This window comes from Typopeltis vanoorti, chromosome 22 (genome assembly GCF_054136105.1).
Source record: "Typopeltis vanoorti isolate ZY-2024b chromosome 22, IOZ_Tvanoo_1.0, whole genome shotgun sequence".
NCBI classification, from domain to species: domain Eukaryota; kingdom Metazoa; phylum Arthropoda; class Arachnida; order Uropygi; family Thelyphonidae; genus Typopeltis; species Typopeltis vanoorti.
In genome coordinates, this window is record NC_143570.1 from 20546264 (window position 1) to 20570039 (window position 23776).

At 36.1% G+C, this 23776-nt stretch overlaps 1 protein-coding gene across 2 annotated transcripts in view; it reads left to right on the forward strand.

Moving 5' to 3' along the window:
- The window catches only part of LOC150094197 (transmembrane protein 135-like), a 198477-nt gene that overhangs the window by 7008 nt on the left and 167693 nt on the right, over window positions 1–23776 (forward strand). For both annotated transcript variants that reach the window (XR_016550264.1, XM_090412359.1), the window contains exon 2: window positions 23264–23391. Coding sequence is in view for 1 of the 2 variants with exons in the window: in XM_090412359.1 (XP_090268485.1) it covers window positions 23264–23391 (128 nt within the window). In the remaining variant the exon portion in view is untranslated. The remainder of the gene's footprint in view (window positions 1–23263; window positions 23392–23776) is intronic.

Below are 23776 nucleotides of genomic sequence, written 5' to 3' on the forward strand. Positions count from 1 at the left end.
CCATGTGTCGTTATTGGATTCACTGGTCTTACCCATACTCAACATTTTAGTTTATCCCAAATCTTCTCTTAATTTAAATTGGGATTATGCAGTTCAGTCAGGGTTTTTTCCACATGCTTCTCAAACAAACCATGTCCCATTCACACTTGATGCATTGTCATCTGAAAGAGACATACTTCATCTGCCTCCCCCCCCCCCCAATGGAGTCATAAGACTCGTGGGAGGTTAACACTAGCCAACACAAAAAAAGCCTTATTATATCACTCCTTAAACTCATCCACAGTATGAAAAATGTCAGTGTTAATATGATAACCCTTCAACAGCTTTAATATCTCAGTCATATCCTCCCATTTGCTTTTTATCTACCTTATCCTCAATCAACGTTATAATAGTCCTTATATCATTTTTGCTATCCATCTTTGCACCCTCTCCAAGGTTACTACATCTCTTTCAAATCCTGTGCTGACCAGATCTGAGCACAGAAATCTAGATGTGGTCTGATCAAAGTCAACATTGCTGCAATTTTTTGAGATATCTTCATAGCATTCGCAATATATCCTCAGAACCTAAAAGCTCTATCCACAATTATCCCCAATGTCCCCTGCTTCTTCCAGTATAATTCCAAGTGAGTATGAAATATCCTATCTATAGATCCCAACTGATATCCCCATTCATTTTCTCTCTTTTTACCAGCTTATTTAAATCATCAAGGGCCAAAATATCAGCAGTATTATTAATAACCCTCCCGAGCTTCACATCATCTGCAAACAACTGCAGTCTTCCTGTAGGCCTGTGACTATATTATGGACATAAAGATTGAACAGTAAGGGTCAATCTCTTGTTTTAGGACTGAACCCTATGGAACTCCACTTGTAACCTTCCTATTCTCTGATACTGGTTCCCCATATACAACTGTCTGATATCTATAAGAGAGCCAATCGCCAATCCAATCCATTAACTTATTAATGTAATTAATAAGTTAATGGATTGGATTGGTGATTGGCTCTCTTATATTGGATTGGTGAGTTACATTAATACATTAATGTAACTATCCAAACCGTATGATGCAACTTAAAAATCAACTTGTCATATGGCACCTTGTCAGCTGCTTTGGAAAAATCCCCCAAAAAAATGACAGTGTATGCCTTACGTAACTTCATCCACTGCTCTTTTTACTCTGTTGTAAAAGGTAACCAGATTACTAAAACAAGAACACCTTTTAACAAATCCATGCTGGCCAGCATAAATAATAATACCCTCTTCTGCCTTATCCTCATCCACTACTCTTGTTACTCAATTGTAAAAGGTAACTAGATTACCAAAACAAGAACACCTTTTAACAAATTCATGCTGGCCTGCATAAATAATATTACCCTCATCTATCCAATTCTGTATACCAGTTCTTAACAATTTCTTCAAAATCTTAACCTACATAAGAAATACAAACAGGCACATAGTTTGACATAACTGAGAAGAGGTCTCCACATAGCCTTTAAAGGAATGAGAACCGATAAGGGCTTCTGACCTAATGTCGAATCCTCACCTTCTCGTGGTGCACCTCGTTAGGTATCTACCTGGATACTGAACGAACGAGGATGGGCTGGCAATTTGGGATTTAGAAAACCAAATTGTATTCTTATTGGCTTAAACCACAATATTAAATGATGGTACAACATGACAGAATTTCATTCCATCTGGGACATCACCCAGTTAAACGAGGCCCCCGTTGTTTTTGCCAGGGGAATCAGAGTGAACAGCAGAAAGTCTGCTACTGGAACAAATCCTGAAACACACTCCAAACTCAACATCACCAGAGTTCAAGATCAGTACTATCAACATAAGAAGCCTGAATGGCAAAGAAATGGAGCTAGCTGAGGAATTGGCCAGATCGACATAATAGGGGCAACTGAACAAAAAAGACAAAAACTAGTGAGATCTTTCTGAGCAGTAAATACAAAATGTTATATTCAGGCCATGACAATCAAGAAAAAGAAGTAGCTATAGTATTCAACACTAAATACGAGGCTAATCTTCTAAAATGGCAGGCAGTATCGAATAGAGTGATGTGGGTAAATATCAGAATGGGGAACTAGACAGGGAGACTTATTTGTGCCTATTTCCCACAGAAGGTTCTACTAAGGTAAAAGTGGAGGAATTTTTTGAGGCTTTAGAAAAAGCAACTGACACGATGAAAAAGAAAAAGTTGGTCCTTGTTGGGGATCTAAATAGCAGAGTAGGAAATGATTGTCAGACATACAAAATTATTTTGGGAAAATTTGGAGAAAAGAGCAAAGCTAATAATAAAGGCAAATACCTGTTGTATTTCTGCTCATGAAGGAACATGGTGTTATTAATAACACCATGTTCCAACATAAAAATGTGTACAAATTCACATGGAGAGAAGAGGCAAGGAATAAGAAAAGTCTCATTGACTGTATTATTGTTGATAGTGATATTTTCTCACTGGTGCAGGACACTAGAATGTACTGAGGATTTGAAATTGGAAGTGATCACCATTTAGTCTTGAGCAGGATATAATTGGATGTAAATGCATTGGATATGAGGTGGGAGCGAGCAAAAGAGTTAATAGTATTAATTGGTACAAATGATTTGAGAGAGGGCAAAGAGCGTGTCAGAATGGATATCAGGAGGCTGCTTGGTTACAAGAGATAGTGTGACAAGAAGGGTGTTGCCTAGGTATGACTGTGATGAAATGAGGTGGAGAGCAAGGATTATGAATGATATGCTGGCTGAAATGTGTGAGGAGATGGGAGTACTGTTTGTTAATGTGTGGAATGAGTTTGAGTGGTTATGGTGTGAGTCGCTTGGAGAGACTGCTGCTAGAAGGTAGAAAGTGAATAGAGAGAATGAATCATATCGAGAGGGGAGTGATGTGGAAGAGCAGGAGAGTAAGACAGGAGAGATTGAAGAAGTGGATATGAATGGGGAAGTGAGTGGTATGAGTATAGAAAATGAGAGAATGGGTATGCAAGAGGAGCAGGGAAATGGGGAGGCTCAGGGTGGACAGGGGTACATAGCATGAGAAAGGTGGATGCTCCAAGAGGAGGTGAGAGCATGTGTAGGCAGGAAAGGAATGGGATGACCAGAGATCAAGAGGAAACAGTTGCAATTGAAAAGGGTTCTAAAATGAAAAAGCAGAAAGGGAAATGGCCCCAGTCTAGCACGGAGAGATCACATCGAGTGAGTGGTATCAGTGGAATTAGCTGTAGATCTAGAAATGAGCTGTTGTGTTTGTATACCAATGCTAGAAGTATAAGAAATAAGGCAGATGAAATGGTTGCACTAATTACATCTGTTCACCCAAAGATTGTCGGAATAAGTGAGACATGGTTGATGACATCCTGACAGGAATAGAGATGGAAGGGTATGATGTGTTTCATGAGGATAGAAGGGGTAAAAAGGGAGGGGGAGTGCTATTGATGATAGAGAAAGAGTTATGTCCATACAAAGTAGAGATGCAAGACAGAAATAGTGCCAGTGGTTTTGAGGCAGTATAGTGTGAGATAGAGGTGAATGGAATCAAATACTTGGTGAGATGTTGTTATAGACCAGGTAATGTGGATGGTGGTGATAGTGAAATGTATAGTCAAATTAGCCAAGCAAATAAGAAAAGGATGATCGTTATAGGTGATTTTAATTATGGCAATATAGACTGGAATGATGAAATAGCAACTGGAAGTAAAGAAAATTAGTTTTTTGAGTTTTTGAGGGATAACTACCTCAGACAGTATGTAACAGATGGCACACGAGGATTAAGGGTCTTGGATTTGGTCATCTCATCTGAGGATGTAATTATAAATAAAGTGTCAAATCATCCACCAGTTGGTGAGAGTGACATTAGGTGATTACCTGGGTGGTTGCCAGTAGTGTGAGGAACCCTGTGAGAAAAGGGTATATGTGGAACTACAAGGGGGAGGGTGATTATGAAGAGCTCAGGAGAGAGCTTGCGGGTGTAGCGTGGAATGAGGAGTTAGCTGGAAAAGAGATCAATGCAGCTTGGGGGATTTTCAAAAACTATCTAGTAGATGCAACGTCTAAATGTATTCCAGGGGTGAGAAGGTTAATAAGGTAGGTGTGAGATGGACGAATAAAGAGATTAAGCATGCGATACAGAGAAAAAGGGCATTGTGGAGGCAGCATAAGAGAAGTGGAAATAACCAATTTCATGAGGTCTACAAAGACCAGGCAAGGAGCCTGACTTGGTTGGTAAGAGTAGCTAAAGAGAGGTATGAACAGCAGTTAGCTAATGGAGCCAAGAAGAATCCTAGGGAGTTCTTTCAATATTTAGCCAGCAAAAGAAAGAATGATTATGGAAGGATGACATTGATTGGAGAGAATGGTATAAAGACAGCCGTTGCAGAATGTATGGTGGAGATACTCAATGAGCAGTTCATAAAGATCTTTCAATCTTGTAAATGTGACTTCATGGAGAGATTGAGAGCAGTTGCTGATGGGGAGGAGAGACTGACTGACTGTAAGTGAGCAAGAGGTGTTTGGGGGTATATTATTAATATATGACTGCGTATTCTGAAGGAATGTGCCAGGGAGTTGACACCTGCCTTGACATATTTTTTTAAATACAGGTCTTGCACTTGGTCAAGTTCCTAAGGAGTGGAAGGAGGACAAGATTGTGCCACTTCATAAAGGAGGTGATCGAACTCAAGCATCAAACTATAGGCCTATCCGTGTGTCAGGTGTTGTGGTTAAGTTGTTGGAGAAGCTTATGAGAACTAGGATCCAGAGTTGGGTTGACAACAATGGTATTATCTTTGATGGACAGCATGGATTTGCTAAAAGGAGGTCATGTTTTAGTAATCTACTTACTTATTACAATAAAGTGACTGCTTCCTTGGACAGAGGAGAAGGATACACAGTAATATACTTGGATTTCGCAAAGGCTTTTGATAGAGTACCTCATGATAAGTTGACAGTCAAACTAGAGCAGATGGGGTTGGATATTAGATTAGTGCATTGGATTGGAGACTGTCTATCTGATAGGTATCAACAAGTTGTGTATGGGGGTGCAATATCCAGGAAAAGGAAAGTCACTAGTGGAGTGCCTCAGGGGTCTGTTTTAGGGCCATTACTGTTAAACTTGTATATTAATGATATTGGCGAAGATTTGGATGGAGATATTCAGTTGTTTGCAGATATGCAAAGTTGGGATGAACCATAAAGAGTAGTGAAGATGTTGTGGCCTTGCAAGAAGACTTGAATAAATTGAGTGATTGGGCACAGAAATGGGGATATGAGTTCAATGTTGCAAAATGTAAGGTTTTAAAATTTTGAAAACAAAGATGGGATGCAGAATTTATGCTTGGTGAGAATATATTGTTGGAGGTAGAGGAAATAAGAGATCTCGGGGTGATAGTGGATAAGGATCTAAAATTTAGGGGACACATCGCCAAAATTGTGAAGACGACACAAAGGCTTCTGGGAATGATGCGGAGGACACTGACATGTAGAAGTAGGGAGATTCTTGTTCCATTGTATAAGGCTTTGATTAGGCCACACATGGACTATTGTGCCCAGATTTGGTCACCGGGTTTTCAGAAGGATGAAGAGATGTTGGAAATGGTCCAAAGGCTACTGACTAAGGTAGTTTCTGACCTCTGTAATGTTGAGTATGAGGAAAGATTGAGAAGATGTAATTTTCAGTGTCTGTTGGACAGGAGGAAGAGGGGAGATATGATAGAGACCTACAAGTTGGTAAAGGGTTGTTATAGGATCAATGGTGGAGAAGTTCTACAGAGAATAGTGGGAGATCAGGGGAGAACCAGAGGTCATCCCTGGAAACTGTATAAAGAGGGTGTGAGTAGGGGAGTAAGAGGCAGGTTTTTTTTCATGCAGAGTTGTGAATGATTGGAATGCCTTGCCTGAGAGTGTGGTGTCTGCAAGGAGTTTGAGTGTGTTTAAGACACGGTATGATGAGATGTGTATGTGATAAAGGGACCTCCCAGATGAGTCTTTGACTCCATGAGGTCTTGGGGTAATAATAATAATAAAAATTGAGCAGCTCTCAGATGTGAACTGTAGACTAAAATACACAAAGAAAGTGTATTTTAGTCTACTGTAAAATGAAAGAGTTTGAAAACAGGAACCATTTATATTTCTATTTTTTGTTTTTCCTCATCTTTCCTAGCCTGTCAGTTATCTAACTCTTTTTTTTGTTTATCTGAAGTTTCATTTTCTTCTTTCCCTATTTGAATAGCTTTTTGTGACAACCATTTGCAATCTTCCTTTCTTGTTGCTTTACTTTGTCTTCTTTGCTGCTTCTATGACTGTACATTTTGTTTCTTCCCATAATTGTTCTAATTCTGGTTGGCTGAGTGGTTAGCATATCTGCCCTCCAGCCAAGAGGCTTTGGATTCGAATCCTGCCAAGGCATGGGTGTTTGTGATTGTTCTACTAACCAATTACCATATCTACTGCTGTGACATTTATCCTGGTGTAGTACGACCTTTGATGTCTTTGCACCATAAAAAAATCATCTAATTCTCTTCCTTTCTTCTCGAAACTTTAATTTCTTTCTGACTTCTATTTTAAATGCTTCATTTATAGGAGTTAAATTAAATCTGATACTGTCCTTTTATTTTTTCTTAGCCCTTAATTTCAATTTAACTTCTTCGGCTATCAATACATGATCTGTCCCACAGTCTGCACAAGGTAGTGTTTTTTTGCTTCTTGGATAGCACTTCTCCACCTTCTGCTAGCAATAGTATCATCTATCTGATTTCTGTATTCTCCATTAAGTGAAGTCCATGTGTACAAATCTTCTTTTATTTTGTTGAAAGCAAGTGTTTGCAATAAATCAACTCTTTCAACACAAAACTCCAACATCCTTTCCCTTGCTTCATTCCTCAAAAACAAATTTTCCAGTGATGCCTCATTCTTCTTTTTCATCCACTTTTGCATTCCAATTACTTAATATCAAGAGTGAATCTGTTTTATGAATACTGTCTACTACTTGTTGCAAGCTGCTATAAAATTCTTCGACCTCATCTTCACTTGAATCTGTAGTGGGTGCATACACCTGTACGAATGTAACATTCACTGGATGTGGTTTATTCTGATTGGAATTATTCTATTGGATGTTGGGTTGTAACTCAAAATGTATTTTCTGTATTCTCTTCTATGAATACTACTCCATTTCTTCAAAGATTTTCATGTCCAAAGCAATACATCATGAAATCATTGGTGTCAAAGTGACCCATTCCTATCCATCTCAGTTCACTGATTCCTAACATCTTTACTTGAGTTCTTATTTCTTTCTTCACCAGTTCCATTTTCCTCGATACATGCTGCTTGCATTCCATGTTCCTATTTTATGCAAATCAGTAGAGCAGAGGCATCTTCTTCTGAGATTATCAGAAGTTATGTGGGTATTATCACTTAAACAAAATGGGAGATGAAAGGCTAGCAAAAGGTATTTGTTGCCAAGATTGTAGATAAAGACCCATTAGAAAATAACTCATATTTGTAAATTTAGGAACACAAAAACGCACGTGTTGAACAGATTATTTTATTAATTACTAATAAAATAAAACTTGACGTTTCGACCTCTGTATCGAGGTCATCATCAGAAGAATACGAGTGTATAAGGAACCAAGCTACATGCTCATGTCCTGTATACCGGTAAACTAAATCATCTACGTAGTTAATTAATCCTTTTCCCTAGCCTGACCTCGAGTGATAAAAAAAATAAAATTAAATTAAATTTTTAAAAAAATGATAATAAAAAATAAATAAAATTAAAAAAAAAAAAGAATAAAATAAAAATAAATAAATAAATAAATACAACTATAATAAACTGTTAAAGGCCTCATGTATTAATATTCTTCTGGATAGTTCTGATTGTTATAATATGATTTCTTTCAGTTGCTGTTGAATGTTACAAACACTTCACCAGGTTGTCTTCTTGTAGTCGGATTTTTCTATGGCTAGTTTAGGTTGTTATACAGGTTGTAGATGGGTCCTCCACATTCTTGAAATGGTTAGGCCATCATTTTTGTTGAGATTTGGGTTGTGTTTGAGCATTTCACATGACTCTTTTAAATTTTCTCTCAAACCAGGTTTTTGTGCAGTGTAGGGACTTGGTATTTTTCCAATCAATTCTGTGGTATGTTTGGAGTGCGTGGTCAGAAAGGCCAGTTTTACCAAAATGGAGGTATTTAATGTGTCGTTTGTGTTCATCTTGTCAGATTGGGATAGTTCGCCCTGTTTCCCCTATGTATGGTATGTTACATGCGCATTGTATTTTGTATATCCCTGGTGGGCTAGGTGTGGAAGAGGATCTTTAGAAGAGTAGGTGTCTTAGGTTTAAAGTTGGTTTTAATGTTGTATTTGCATAGTGTTCTGTCTATTTTTTCAGAAATGCCTCTAACATAAGGAATGGCAATAGCATTCTTGAAATCTTTTTTGTTCTTACTGGTATCTTTATGGAGGATCTTGTGAATAGTCTTTTTACTGTATCCATTTTTGATAAATGTTTGGTTGATGATCTTGTATTCCTGGTTTAGAGCCTGTTCATTAGAACAAATAGTTAGGGCTCTGTGTTTAAGGGTGCTTATGACACCTAGAACTTGAATATTTTTTTTCCTGCAATCTTGGCATCAAATGTTTTGTTGACTTTTCCTCTCTCACATACCAAACGTTTTCAAACCACTTCCTCCACTAAGGAGAACAGTGGTCTCACACCAGGCAGTTAAATTCATCTCCCACTTACATTTACAAATGCCCATGCCCACTGTGGTATTTGAACTTGCAGTCTGTTGACAGTGGGTATACTATCTGCTCAGTGAACCAAGCTTTGATTTATGCTTATTTGCAATGTTGTGGGTTTTTAATAAATATATATATATATAGATATCAAGTGACTGTGTACAGAATATAAAATTGGAAACTTAAATACAATAATTGCGGATAAAGAAATAATAAATCTTTTGAAGGTTTGATAAAATACAAATTGAAACATTTATCTCACTGTTAAAACAACAAATGCACTGATACTGATCATGGTTTATGGAATAGAAAAGATTGAGCTATTAGGCAATGAGCAAGACCATGCCCTCAATTTTTTTTTTCTTTCATAGATTATGTGAAATAAATGCAGGTGCATTGCGAATACATATTTTACAAACCTAGCACTTGTGCATACAATCCTAATAAATTTCATACTTCAAATTTTCATGCTCATTTTAGCTTTTTTTTTACATTTATATACAATTCCCCCCCCCCCCACCAAAAAAAAATTTCATAAACCTTTAATATTGCATCCTATATTCTAATTTAAAAGAGGAGGTGGAAAGTCGCAGTTGTTCTGTCTATCAGCAAAAGCTTGATTTCATTGCATCCATCTATAACTTTCACTAGGTGTATCATTCATCTACTGAATGACACATTATGTGCACACTAAGGATTAATAGCAAGAGTCCTGAGCAGAAAGAAAGGAAAAGGCTTTCTTTCTGCTCTATTAAAGAAAAACAAATTTTTGCATTGTCACTGTTGATGGCTGATGTGTAGTGTTACAGAATAACTAAACAGCAAATTCACCTAAAATGTAAAACATTTAGAGGCACAAATAAAAATCCAATCTCCAACCATGGCATATTTTGGCATAATAAAACTTCCCAGTCATGCTCTCTTCAGCAAGAAATACTATAATATAAAATGTTCTTACACTCACAACAAAGTATTTATATTTTGTAGATGGCGGATACTGTTACTATTGTTGTTTTCATTATTATCCATGCAAGAAAATAACTACAAAAGTTGTGCATGGATAACTGCACTTGGATATCTCTATCTGTTTTCAAATTCTTCTTCTTCATATTAACCTCATAAGTCATCTTTAATCATTTTCATTGATAAGAGATTATTATTACTCCACAGAGTCCTTAGACTCATCGAGGGAGGCCCTAAACACCATGCCACTATCCAATATTTGCACAGCATCTATTATACTTTGCTTTGAACTCATTCACAGTCATGGCACCCACAACAGACTGGCAACCTGTTCCACTCATTCAACACTCTCCAAGCAAAAAACCTACTTCTAACACCCTTACTGACTACACTCTTACTTGTTTTCCAAGGATGATCCCTAGTTCTCCCATCACCAGACCTGTTCTGAAAAATTTCTTCTAAACTAATCTTGTAAAAACCTTTCAGTAATTTGTATGTCTCAGTCATATAACCCCTTTTCTGTCTATTAACCAGTTTCTGTAACCCACAAATCCCCAACCTGTACTTGTAAGGTTCATTCCATAGAATTGCTATCATCTTGGTCACTCGCCTCTGGATCCTCTCCACTTTCCTCATCTCCAAGAAACCCTGGTGTCCAGATCTGAGTGCAGTAGTCAAGATGAGATCTTATCAAGGCTTGATAAAGAGGAACAATAACCTACTTGTCTCTGCTCATCAAAGTATTCATCAGTAACCAAGTAATCTGATGAGCTGCTTTAACCACTTTTGCTATCTGCCCCCTAAGCTTTAATTCTCTATCCACTAATACTCCCAAGTCACTGACTTTGTTAATTTCCAGGAGTATAGTTCTTCCACCAATGTTATATAGCTGGTAATCTCTTTTCACCCTAAAATGCATAACCTCACACTTTGCCACATTGAACTGACATCAAGCCTCCTTTTCCCAGTCTATCCAACTCATCCTGCAAATTTTGACATCTGTATTAATTATTGCTCTACCTAACTTTGCATCATCAACAAATAACTGAACAGTTCCTCTCAGATCCTTTCATATATACATTTCATATATTATCATTAATGGACAAATTAAACAGTATCGGTCTTAGAACAGAACCCTGCTGCATGCCACTAGTCCTTCTTTTGGACTATACTCCTGAATAAACTACTCTCTGCAATCTCTCCAGTATCCATCTCACTAACCCAGGGGCGCACCAGTAGTGTCCGGCACCTGTGTTCAAAACTTTAGTTGGTGTCCCTATCCGCCCCCCCTCCAATAAAAAAATCACTTTAAAAAAACGTTTTTTTTTTTAAGTATTTCCTCCTTTTTGATGCCTTTACTATCCTGGCGCCTGTGTGTGTGTGTGTGTCGCACACATTACACATATGGCCGGCGTGCTCCTGCACTAACCCCCCTATATCCATTCCCATGTACTGCAGTTTACTGATTAGAATTTTACATGGTATCCTTTCAAAAGCCTTTGCAAAGTCCAGCAGCGTTACTGTAAACTTATTATTTTTATCCAATTTTTATCAAACTATGTTGCCCCTAATACATTATCCCACTTCCATCTACCCATTCCTGTATTTTGTCTTGACCAACTTCTCCGATACTTTGATAACAACTCCTGATGTGCTGATCAGTCAGTCATTTGCTACATCAGCCTTGCCTCCTTTATGCAGTAGAACTGTTTTCCCATTTTTCTACCCCTTCAGAACTAACCCAGAACTGAGACAATATTTTGTTTAATTGTTCAGAAGTTCAGTGAAAATATTCCTTTTGATAAAAGCATTACTTACTAAAAAATCAAGGAAATAAAATATCTATTAAATACCTTAACTGTATTAATCAGATGAAGTATCAAATGTTGAAATTTGTGCTCATAGCACATGTAAGACCCTCCACCCCATTGTAACAAGCATACTTCATAATGAAATGCTACTTTCATTATAGGTGAAATTCAGATTTCAACTTCAAGTTGGCAGTTTCATAAACATAAAATTTTTTAGCTTTAAATTAAATTAAAAATTTTATATTTTTTCATATATGATATGTATTGAAATTTCTAACTTATATTAAATTGTGTAATTTATTTTAGTTTGTATATCCTGTATATTGATTAGGATAAAATTCTGAACATTAGGTGGAATGGAGAAGATTGGACTATCTAGGCAATGGCCCAGTCCATAACCTAAATTTTTTTTTCTTTTAAGGATAATGTGAAAAAAATGCAGAAGCATTACAAATATTTTATAAATCTAGCATTTGTTAATTCTTTGAGTATATTTTTCAAAGGGTATAGATGCTCTCATTATGGTTGGATCTGTATACTGAAAAAAAAAAGTTGCTTGGCAAGTATAATTCACATTAGAAAGCATTTCAGTTCAAATTCTTTGCAATCACGATAACACTCAGTAAAGTTGATTAACTGGCACATGTTCCTAATTTGAATATAACTAGAGCATACAATAAATGGAGAACCTGTCTCAGGCACACAAAATTAAAGATGAAACACAAATACGGTATTAAAAAAGGTCTTGGGTAATAATAATAATAATAATTAAAAAAGCTATTTTCTATAATTATTTTATTTTATTTATTTTATATATATATATATATATATTTTTTTTTTAAATATATAAATATATTTATAATTATTATAAATATTATTATTATAGACCTCAGATTGTGTAAGGGCAATGAACAAAAAATGTTTGGCCAGAATGGTTAGACAAATTATTTTATGCTAGAAAGATTGTTTCACTTCCCCTCATCTTTGGTATACTATCCAGATCTCACTTCTTGGGCCAACTTACACCTAGCTTTTTCTGGCATAAGCACACATCCATAACTCCTGTTTCACTTAAAAAAAAAAAAAAAAAAAAAACTTTTTGTTTCTTTTTTTTCCCAGGACATTATTTCTCACATTGAAATCCACTCCCTATGTAACTCCGCTATAGTATCTACACAGCAAAGGAGCAAGGTTTTTTTTGTTTGTTACTGTTCAAAGTGTTTGCTGATATACCAGAGCCATTGCAATATTCTTACTGCTTCTATACTATTTTCTAGGTGCTTGAATTCATTTGCCAAATGAAAAATCAACCTTGCACCCTTGACTCCTGTACCATATATTAAAGGCATCTCTTATAACCTAACCACACTGTTATTCATTTACAGTGATTATCCTTTATTCTCTCCCTTCTCCTGTAAAATATAAAAATACTAAAAAATTCTCATGTATTTTCAGATTTGTTTCATAAGATTTTAAATTATATTTAAATTTCAAATCTTACAAAATTTCATTAATAATTAGTTGCTAATTTACTGCCTTTTTTCCCCACCTGTTTACTAAACTCTAACCCTCAAAGCTTTAACTACCATGCAAGACCTTAGAATATATGGTTCACCAAAATTACATAAAAGTAACTGTCCACTCAGACCTATTATGGATTCTATAGGCAGTCCCACATATAAAATATCAAGATTCCTGTCTAACCTTCTCCATTCACTCACTAGCCACTCAACCTTTTCGATAAAAAAAATACCATAGAATTTTATACAATGATAAAAGACATTAAACTAGCAGATACAGACATGTTAGTAAACTTTGACATTATCTGTCTCTTCACTAATATCCCTCACAAAGAAATAATGAATTGTTAACCCAAAAATTTCCACCGGACATAGTGGAATTATTTAAATTTGTAATCACATCAGGTTACTTCACATGGAAAGATAAAATATATAACAACAGGAAGGAACAGCAGTGGGCTCATCCTTATTACCTATCTCAGCCAACTTTTTTCTTGAACATCTAGAAGATGAAATTTTTGCTCTTGACCCAAAATGTTGCTAAGCTATGTCAATGATGTCTTTGCAGTTTGGAGTCACATAGAACCTGAACTCTACTCATTTCTACAAAAAATCAACCCCTTGCATACTCGTATCAAGTTCACACTAGAAAAGAAATCATCTAAAGGTATTTCCTTTCTTGATGTACACATCCAGCACAAACAAGATAGATCCATTTCCACTTCTGTCTACCGAAAACCAACTTTTTCAGGTTGTTATATCCATAACAACCTGAAAAATCTTCTCAAAAATATGGCATAACATTTAGTATCCAGACTACACAAGATTTGTCTTCTGAAGAATCCCTAAAACAAGAATTGGAAATTATCAAAGACACAACCTTACTAAATGGATATAATCCAATAACAACCCAAAAAATAATTAACCACTCTCCTACAGATCAACCCAGACAAGAAACCCACAGGACTCCTGTACCAGATATTAAACGCATCTCTTGAACGAATGGCAAAAATTATGAGAAAATATGAACTCATTGCTACCTACAAACCCATCAACCAAATTCACAACTTGTTACCTTCTCCAAAAGACACTCTCACCAATGATGCTACCTGGCATGTACCATGTTTGTGTAATTTGTCTTACTATGGCAAACAGGAATATCTATAAATAAACATATCTCTGAACATCAAGACCACATCTGCCTTATCAAACCTCAAATCTGGCCTTGCAACATAGAATCGAAAATGCCAACCACAGGATCCAATGCCAAAATGCCAAGTTACTACATAGATCCACATATAAACATGAACATTTATATAAAGAAAGTGCTGAAGCTTTACTGCATAGACCTAATCTTAATCAAAATGACTGCCTCACTATTCCAAAAGTTTGGGAAATTGTTTTTTGCAATTGTATTCAATAATTTATCTGCAATATTTTAATTTAGTTTAAGTAATTTTAATTTCAGCCCAGTAGTTTTTAATCCATGAACATGTGACTGTATACGTAGATGGATTCCAATTTAAACATGCACTCTACTTAAGTATAAAGAGCTAATAAGCTTCATTTCGGCAATGAAAACATTACTTAAATTAAGGGGATATTAAATCCCACATAGTTTTAAAACCGAATAAGAAACGCTAGTGTTCGCCGATACTTTATAGTTTACTATATTCGGCAAGAAACTCTCTGATTCCAATCTTTGAGTTTCTTATTCGGTTTTAAAACTATGTGGGATTTAATATCCCCTTAATTTAAGTAATGCACTCTACTGTTTTTTTTTTTTTTTTTTTAAATCCAATTCCTATTGTCCTTGGTTAGTTGTACTGGTGATGGCTTATGATACATAAGACGAAATATTTACATAATAAAAAAAAGTTATTTACTTTGGCATACGTGTGTTATGGATCCTGTGTTATTATATAATTATGGATACCTAACAGGTTTCACTATATAAAAAAACTCAGAGCTTTAGTCTATCCTCATTAAGCATTTGACATACTTTTAGTACCTTGTTTGCTATTTGCCTCTGAATCCTTTCCATCCTTTCTCATCCTCCTTCAATGAAATCTGAGCACATTTGCTTGTGAAGTTGTATTAATATCTTATAAAGAGGAGACAGTAAATACCTGAGTCCTAGTCATCAGTGTCTTTCACAACATCCCAATAATTGTTGATGCTGCTTTATTTAAGTTATACAAGTGTTTCATTTAAGTCATAAAATTGGATTATTGACATTATTATCATCATTAGAAGCCTAAATTTCCAAGGACTTATCCTGGATTCATTTATATTTTAGTAATTTGAAGAGATAGCTGGACAAACAAGCAACTTTCTTTCGAAAGTACTATAACCATGTTATATAGATAACTGGTAATTAGCTTACGGAATTAACAATGCATATAAAGTATATTAATTAAAGGTAACTTTAATGAATAACTTCTATATTTCGGCAATGTCATGTTGCCATCTTCAGGAACATAAAAATATGGTATGTGCACGCAGGCACTAACAAAAGCAAATGAGGAAGAAAGCAAGAAACTAATATTGTTCCTAAAGTCCTAATGGTGCCCTCTGGCAGGCTAATTTGATTGTCTTGGCCGTTGGGCTGAAGTTCTCATAATGTAAGTCTCCCAAATTTGGGGTAGTTTCAAACACCCCAAATTTGTTGAGGTTTGGAACGTGTTTTAGAGCTGCTGATGATTCCTTGAATAATCTTTCGTACTTAAACTTGCTGCGGTGTATTATTTTAGTTTTCTTCCAACGAATCCTATGGTGGGTATCTAAGGCATGGTCTGCCAGCCCAGAGTTTGTTAGTACTTTGACCCTGGAAAGCCAGCAAATTTCAGAATGAAGCAAAAATTGTATATATTCACTGCCAATTTCATCACAGAGTACTGAAAATAACTGTTATTTAACAGTCAAGCTTTAATAAAATTAACTAGCTTTACAGCATTGTATAGCACAGTTGTAAATTCTGGTGGCATTCCTTTGGAGGCTAATGCTTCTCTATGTGTGAAATAATGTATCCAATTCATATCCGGAGCTACTTCATTGACTATGCCTGCCTGTAAGGGCGTGAGCTCCATCCGAACAGAAGGATGGAGCTCACGTTTTTCCCACTGGATCCTCTCTGTGTATTATGTAATTATTGAGAGTGTGAAATATTTCTTCTCAAGTTGTTTGGGATGACAAAGTTCTGCAAAAACAGAATATCGTCATGAATGTTATCATGCGCATATCTAACGTAGCATATTAACTGTGCATCGTTTGCAACATCAGTACTCTCGTCTATTTGTAACACATAATAAGGGCTCTTCTTAACTCTTTCGATTAACTCTGAGATTCTATGTAACCTGCCATATCATTAATTCTGAAAGAGGAAATCAAATCAACATCTTTTAGTAACTTGTTGCCGAACATGGTTTTTACCACATCTTTTATAACTGGAAGTAGTAAATTTCCTTGATAGAATAAGGTTTCACTGTGTGAAAACTTAAGAGATAGGATGCTTCCAATGCCTTGCTATTAATCGAACCTATGACCGAAACTATATCTTTCCCATGATTTAATGTCCCTAAGCATCGCTGAAAAAACTCAATTTGCTTATTTTTCACATCCCAATGTTTAGTTTCTAAATGCCATCGGAGTTTTGCAGGTTTCAACTCATTCGACAACACTTCATAACACAAAACATATTAAGGTTTGTTTTGTTCAGATAATTTAAAAAAAAAAAAATATATATATATATATATATATATATATATATATATATATATTTTTAATATATATTTAATTTAAGTCTGCCTGCAGACCACAGATTGAGAAACACTGTCATAATGCAAAGCATATGTAGTTGCCCTTCCAATAATGCTATGCATTATTGGAAGGGCAACTACCCGGACCAGGAATAGAGGATTGATGCATTTTATCCACATCACCATTGATATGGATAAAATGCATCAATCCTCTACACTTCATATCCATCATATATTTCAATGTAATATCAATGGTATTACAATTTTAATATGCACTTCGCATCCATGGTAACCTGGACGTATATATACGTCTTGGCCGGTTGGGTGGTTAAAGTGCAGGGATATCTCTCAAAAAACTATGAGTGATCTACGACATCATTTTAAATCTCACTGGGTGATCCTAAAGGATCACTACTAAACTCATTACTCCTGACTTGAATCACTCCTGGGCAGGAAACTCAGCAGTGGTTCCACCCAGTGACAAGCATAAACCTACCACTTAGTGGAACCTCTCTAGTCTGCTGGAAGTAAGCAAACCCAAAGATGAACATTATTAAACATCATCAGTGAGAGCCAGACTCAGAAGTAATTTCAAGATTAAAGGAATGCAGAATTTATATATTTCCCACATACAAGTAGTGAAAAGGTGTATCACATTATTATTAAATTACTCTGAATCAGAGATGTTGAAAGTTTTTTCACTTGGGTATGTTATAAATTAAAGATACCAAGAAATTATATTCTTGGTTTAATCCTTTATTCATGTGTAAGGAAACCAAGAATATAATTTCTTGGCATCTCTAATTTATAGCATACCCAAGTGAAAAAACTTTCAACATCTATCTCTGATCCAGTGTAATTTAATAATAAGGCGATACACCTTTTCACTACTTGTATGTGGGAAATATATGAATTCTGCATTGCTTAAACCTTGTTATTACTTGTGGGTTTGCTTACTTCCAGGGGAGTAGAGGTTCCACTTGGTTGTAGGTTTTTGCTTGTCAATAGGTAGAACCATTGCTCAGTTTCCTGCCCTGGAGTGATTCAGGTCAAGAATAATGAGTCTAGTAGTGATCCTTTAGGATCACTCAGAGTTTTTTGGAGAGGTATCTTGCACTTGAACATACCTGAATAAAGGTTGAAACTGGTCTGGGTAGTTGCCCTTCCAATAATACATAGCATTATACATGTCCGAAGGGGTGGGGCTTTGCATTGTGGGATACTAAGGTAATTGAATTGAAGTTATTAGCCTCTGTATACAAGTAGCCCAGTTGTGAAGATACTTCAAGCTCAAACTTTGTTTGCTTTACACTTGGTTTAAAGAATATAATTTCTTGGCATCTTTAATTTATAGCATATCCAATTGAAAAAACTTTCAAGTGTTTTGTCATACTCCTCTCACTTAAATGTTATGCTGCTGATTCTCAAGGTTTTTTTTTCCTTTTCCCACTGTATATTAAGGCATGCTGAAAAATATTGTCTTGTGCCTCTCAGCAACTTTTGTGATTTATAACTGTTTCAACTATATTAATTTGTAGCTTCATATATGAACAAAATAAACAGACATTTTATAAAGCTGTTGTGATGTTTCATCGTGTTTTTGACAAGTGCTTTTATTCTCTGAAAATGCTGATTCGAAATCCGTCAAAATATCAGCAGCTTTACCTTGTTTATTTTTTGAACTTATTTTTAAACCTTGACTTTGTCTTGAACTTACTTACATAGCTTTACATCATTGGATTGTGAGCCTCTGTAGCTCAGTTGGTATAGATGAAGCCCTTTGGTTGGAAAGACCTGGGTTCGATTCCCATCACTGATATGAGGAACCTTTATCTGGTTTCTTTCGATGAAAGGTGAGTTAGCCGGTCTCATACAGAGGTAAGGGGATTTTTTTAACCCAAAAACTCAGATTTTTCATCTCCCAGAACAGGCAAACCAGCTCTGTGAACACACTCATCTACAGACATAGGACACACCAGGAGGCATAGGGATTAATCACCTTATCCTCAAGTTGCAGTTGCAAAGTCCAAGAATACCATGACAAGCACCCATGACCTTTCCTATTTAGGAAAGGTCATGGGTGCTTAAGTGCTTGTTAGGACCACTGATTAAAAAAAAAAAAAAAAATCCAGATATAATCTTTGTAACTCTTCTTTGCACCCTTTCCACAGCTTCTTTATCCCCTTGGAACTTGGGAGACCAAATTGCACACAGTTATCCAAGTGTGGTCTTATCAAAGCCTTATAAAGAGACAAAATCAGAACCTTACATGTCAAGGTTCACTTCAACATAATAATTATTCTCTGAGTTGTATTTGCAACTTTTGCTATGTGACCTTTGAAGTTTAAATTCTTATCCACCAATACACCAAGATCCCTTGCCTCTTGAGTTTCTTGTAGCATAACCCACTAATATAATATGCTGCTGGAACTCTAATCACGCCAAAGTGCATAACTTTACACTTACTAACATTAAACTGACAGCCATTTTCGTTTGCCCAGATTTCCAGTGTATTCAAATCATTTTGTAATTGCTGAATATCAGTAACATCCCTGATTGCTCTGCCTATCTTCGCATCATCAGCAAACAATTGCAAACTGATGATAGACCTTGCTTGATGTCATTAATGTATAGATTGAACAATAATGGCCCAAGGACTGAACTCTGAGGTACACCACTGGTTATCTTAAATCTGGACGATTCACACTCATTGTATACCACTTTTTGATATCTGTCTGTCAACCAATCTAAGTCAATAGATTATGTTCCAATCCCATATTCTCCAGTTTACACACCAGCCTATTGTGTGGTATCCTATCAAATGCCTTAGAAAAATCCAACATTATCATAGTGTATCCATTCCCTTTATCCAACTGGGTCGTAACATTGTTATAAAATATAAGCAAATTGCTAAAACATGACCTTCCTTTAGTAAACCCATGCTGTTCCCTGCAGACTGTAGAATGCTTGTCTGCCCATTTCTGTATGCACTCTTACCAACTTCTCTAAAATCTTCACTGCCACACCAGAGATACTAATATGTCGGTAGTTAGACACATCAGTTTTTGCACCACCCTTGTGCAATGGAACCATCATACATTCATATCATTCCTGAGTTGAGACTCAAGTTATACAAATGTGTGAATGGCCTAGTCAATTCAGCTGAACATTCCTGTAACAAACAGACAGATATTCCATCTGTCCCTATTGCCAAATTCTTATCCAGGTCATGAACCTCTAACTCTTCATCCAACGTAGCAGTAGCACCATGCAACATATACATGGTTGATATATCTTAGCAAAGTGAGCACTCATTAACTGAACAATCTCCTTAGCTTCCGACACTCATGTACCATCTGCATTCAATAAAGTTATTCTTCCACATTCATTCTTTCTTTTGCTTGCGGCATAATGATAAAATTCTTTTGGATTGCCTTTAGTTTTCTTTTGGATTGCCTTTAGTTTGCACGGCCAATTTTTTTCATACTCCGTTTTAGCTTTTCTTACAATACTCGTTACTTTTCTGGCCTGAGCTTTATATATTTCATAACTCCTCTCACTCTTATTCCTATTCCTACGATATTTTTTCCACATCATCTTCTTCTCGTGAATCTCTCTAGATTAATAAGGCTGCACATCCATTTCACTCCCAACCTATTTATTCTTCGAACACTAGGGATACATTCAGATACCGCCTCATTCGAGCACTTTTTCAAAGATTCCTATGCATTGCTGACATATTTTCCATTCAGTAACTGATACCATGGGACCAAAGATCATTATTTCCAGCTTTGTAATTCAGCATGTAGCCCGGTTTAATCGGAGCTTCAATACAAGTAGATACTTCCCAAGAAAGAACAGAATAATCACTGTCACCAGTTGGTGGTAAAATAGCCATATTCTAAACAGAGATCCCTTCTGATGCTATGAGCAACAAATCCAACACGCTTTGACCTCAAGTTCCTTCTTTCTCATGTTGCTTGAGAAAGTTTTCTCATAACAATTCAATAAATTCTTCTTTCTTATCATGAGATTTCTCTTCTACCCAATTGATGTTTGGAAAATTAAAGTCACCCATAATGATCATTCGTTTGATACCCATAAGGCTAAATTGGCGATGTATTTCTTTGTCCCCTGCAACTGAGCCGCCAGGTCTATAGCAACACCCGACCATATATTTCATTCTGTTAACCTCCACTTCACACCAAATAGACTCAAACTCATCGCTACATGGGACATTGTTACCATCATTGTTTTCTTGTATTTCTATCCTAACTGGACTTAAGTCATCTGATATCATTAGTAGTACTCCTCCTCTTCTTCTATCTCTTCTGTCATTCCTAAAAATAGTATACCCATTACACTCGATGCCACTTACCATATCTGATTCTGATAGTCAGGTTTCACTGATGCCAACAATCTTAGTCCACATTGTATTCAATAAAGCAACAAACTTAACACCTTTGTTTCTAATGCTCCTGGCATTTGTGTATAGACATAATAAATTATGACCTAGCCTATTCTTATAATTAGATATGCAATGTATTTGGTTTTGTTCTAGATTTTTTTCCTTTTCCCTCCCCAGACATACTTAAAAGGTCCAAACACAAAGCATATTTTCCCACTCCTTCGCCACATACATAACCATGTTCAAAGACATTTATATCTTTATCACGTTTGTATACCATAGCTGAACTTTCAAACACATTTTTCCCATTCCTCCCTTGATGATCTAGTTTCCCTGATTCTCTGCATTATGTCTCATACCAAGAAGTAATTTCTCCAGGCTTCTGATTCCAAATGAATTCAAGTGCAGGCCATCATTCTTATACAAATCTTTTCTGCCATCAAACACACCCCACACGTCTAAAAACTCGCATCCATATCTTCTACATAGCTTGCATGTGACAGGCTATGCAGCCTGCACATGATAGCAAATGATTTCATCATTTGCTATCATCGCCCTCCTTCTTAACTCAGTACTATCATATCTAGGTAGTAATCCCACAGTTTTCACTCTTTCACATTTCTTTCTCACTTCTTCCAACAGACCTTTCATATCTTCTCTCATACTATGTTTGTCACCTTAAATTATTTGTACCTACCAGCACTACCATTTCTTTTACATTTCGTTTTTGGCTTTCAATTACGTTTGTCATATTTTTAATTTTTGCTCCCGGGAAACTAGAAGTGGTGACTCCCTCGTCAATTGCAAATTTTAAAATTGAGTCACCATACCATATTACCTCTTTTTTTTCTTAGATATTAACTGACTTACCTTGTTGTTATTAATATTTTGATTACCAAGTTCAGTATTTTCCTGTCTGTTCTTGTTTTCATCCTTTTTCTTATCCTGTCGAAGTTTAAACAAACGTTTTTCTGCCTTTTCCATTTCCCTGGTCGATTTCCTAATAATTTCTTTCAACCGAGCTATTTCCAGTGTCAACGTATCCTCAGATAAAGCTCTTTCATTGGAAAGACCTAGGTTCGATTCCCATCACTGATGTGGGGAACCTTTATCTGGTCTCTTTCAACGAAAGGGGAGTCTGCAAGTTTTAAGATAAAGTGGTGTACCACAAGGATCAGTGCTTGGTCCACTGTTATTCAATCTTTACATTAATGATATTGGGAAGGACTTGACAAGCAACATTCAGTTATTTGTTGATGATGATGCAAAGAGGTAGGGTAATCAGGAATGCTGCCGATATGCAGTCTTTGCGGAATGATTTGAATAGGCTGGAATTGTGGGCATGTGAAAATGGGTGTCAGTAAATGTGAAGCCATTCACTTCAGCATGATTAGATATCCAATCTTGTATTATATTGGTGGGATTAGGCTAGAAGAAAACTGATGATGCTAGGGATCTTGGAGTGTTAATAGATAGGAAGTTGAAGTTCAGGGGCCATGTGGCAACAATTGCAAATACAATTCAAAAGATAACTGCAATGCAGAAACGGACGTTCACATGTAAAGATAGGGATGTTATTTTGCCTCTTTACAAGGCCTTGATAAGACCTCACTTGGACTATTGTGTGCAAGTCTGGTTTCCGTTGTGATTTTGATATATTGTAGAGAGTACAAAGGAGAGACAGATTGAAGAGAGATTGAGAATTTGTAGACTGCAGACACTAGCAAACAGGAGAAAGAGGGGTTATATGATTGAGACTTACAAACTTCTGAAAGGATTATACAGGATTTCAATTGATGGAATTTTTCAATTTATGGAGGTGGGGAAAGGACGAGAGGGCATCCTTGGAAGCTGAGAATGAAGGCCGCCAAGAAGGGTGTGAGGGCTAGATTTTTCTCTCAGAGGGTGGTGCATGGTTGGAATTGGATGTTGTGAGTGTAAGCAGTGTGAATGAATTCAAGAATAAGTATGATAGCTGGTGTGTGTAATATGTGGCCTCCCTCAATGAGCCTGGCTCCCTGGAGATCTCTCTTAATAATAATGATGCTATTTCTCTTTCAGCTCTCTCAAGTCTTACAAAGAAAATTTGATCTCAACTCCTGCTTAACAACTCTTCATAGTGTTGTGACATCATCGTGTTTTCTCAGTTTTAATGGATTTTCCTTCATTTTTATTTTTTGCTTCATCAGGTAAGAAATGTTGCATTAATTTGCATTTTTTTTACATGGAGATAATTGATGCATTAATGATATTTGTAGCAATGGAATATTAGCAGAGGATGGATAAAAAAAGCAAAGTTCAATGTTTTTCCTATCTAGTTCCTGATTTCTATAAAATTTAAAATCTTTCCCTTCCCTCCAAAATATATTTAGTATTTATTTTACTTTAATTAACCATTCCCACTGATCAGCATTCATTGATCCAACATACTCCTTTGTTTCATAATTTTCAGTAGCATCTTTCATACAAAGAGGAGGGGGGGGGTAAAAAAAAAAGATAACTGCATTTAACCACATCTTAACCAAATTTGTGTTATTTTCTGTTTTTGGTAGAGAACATTTTTCTTTAATATGA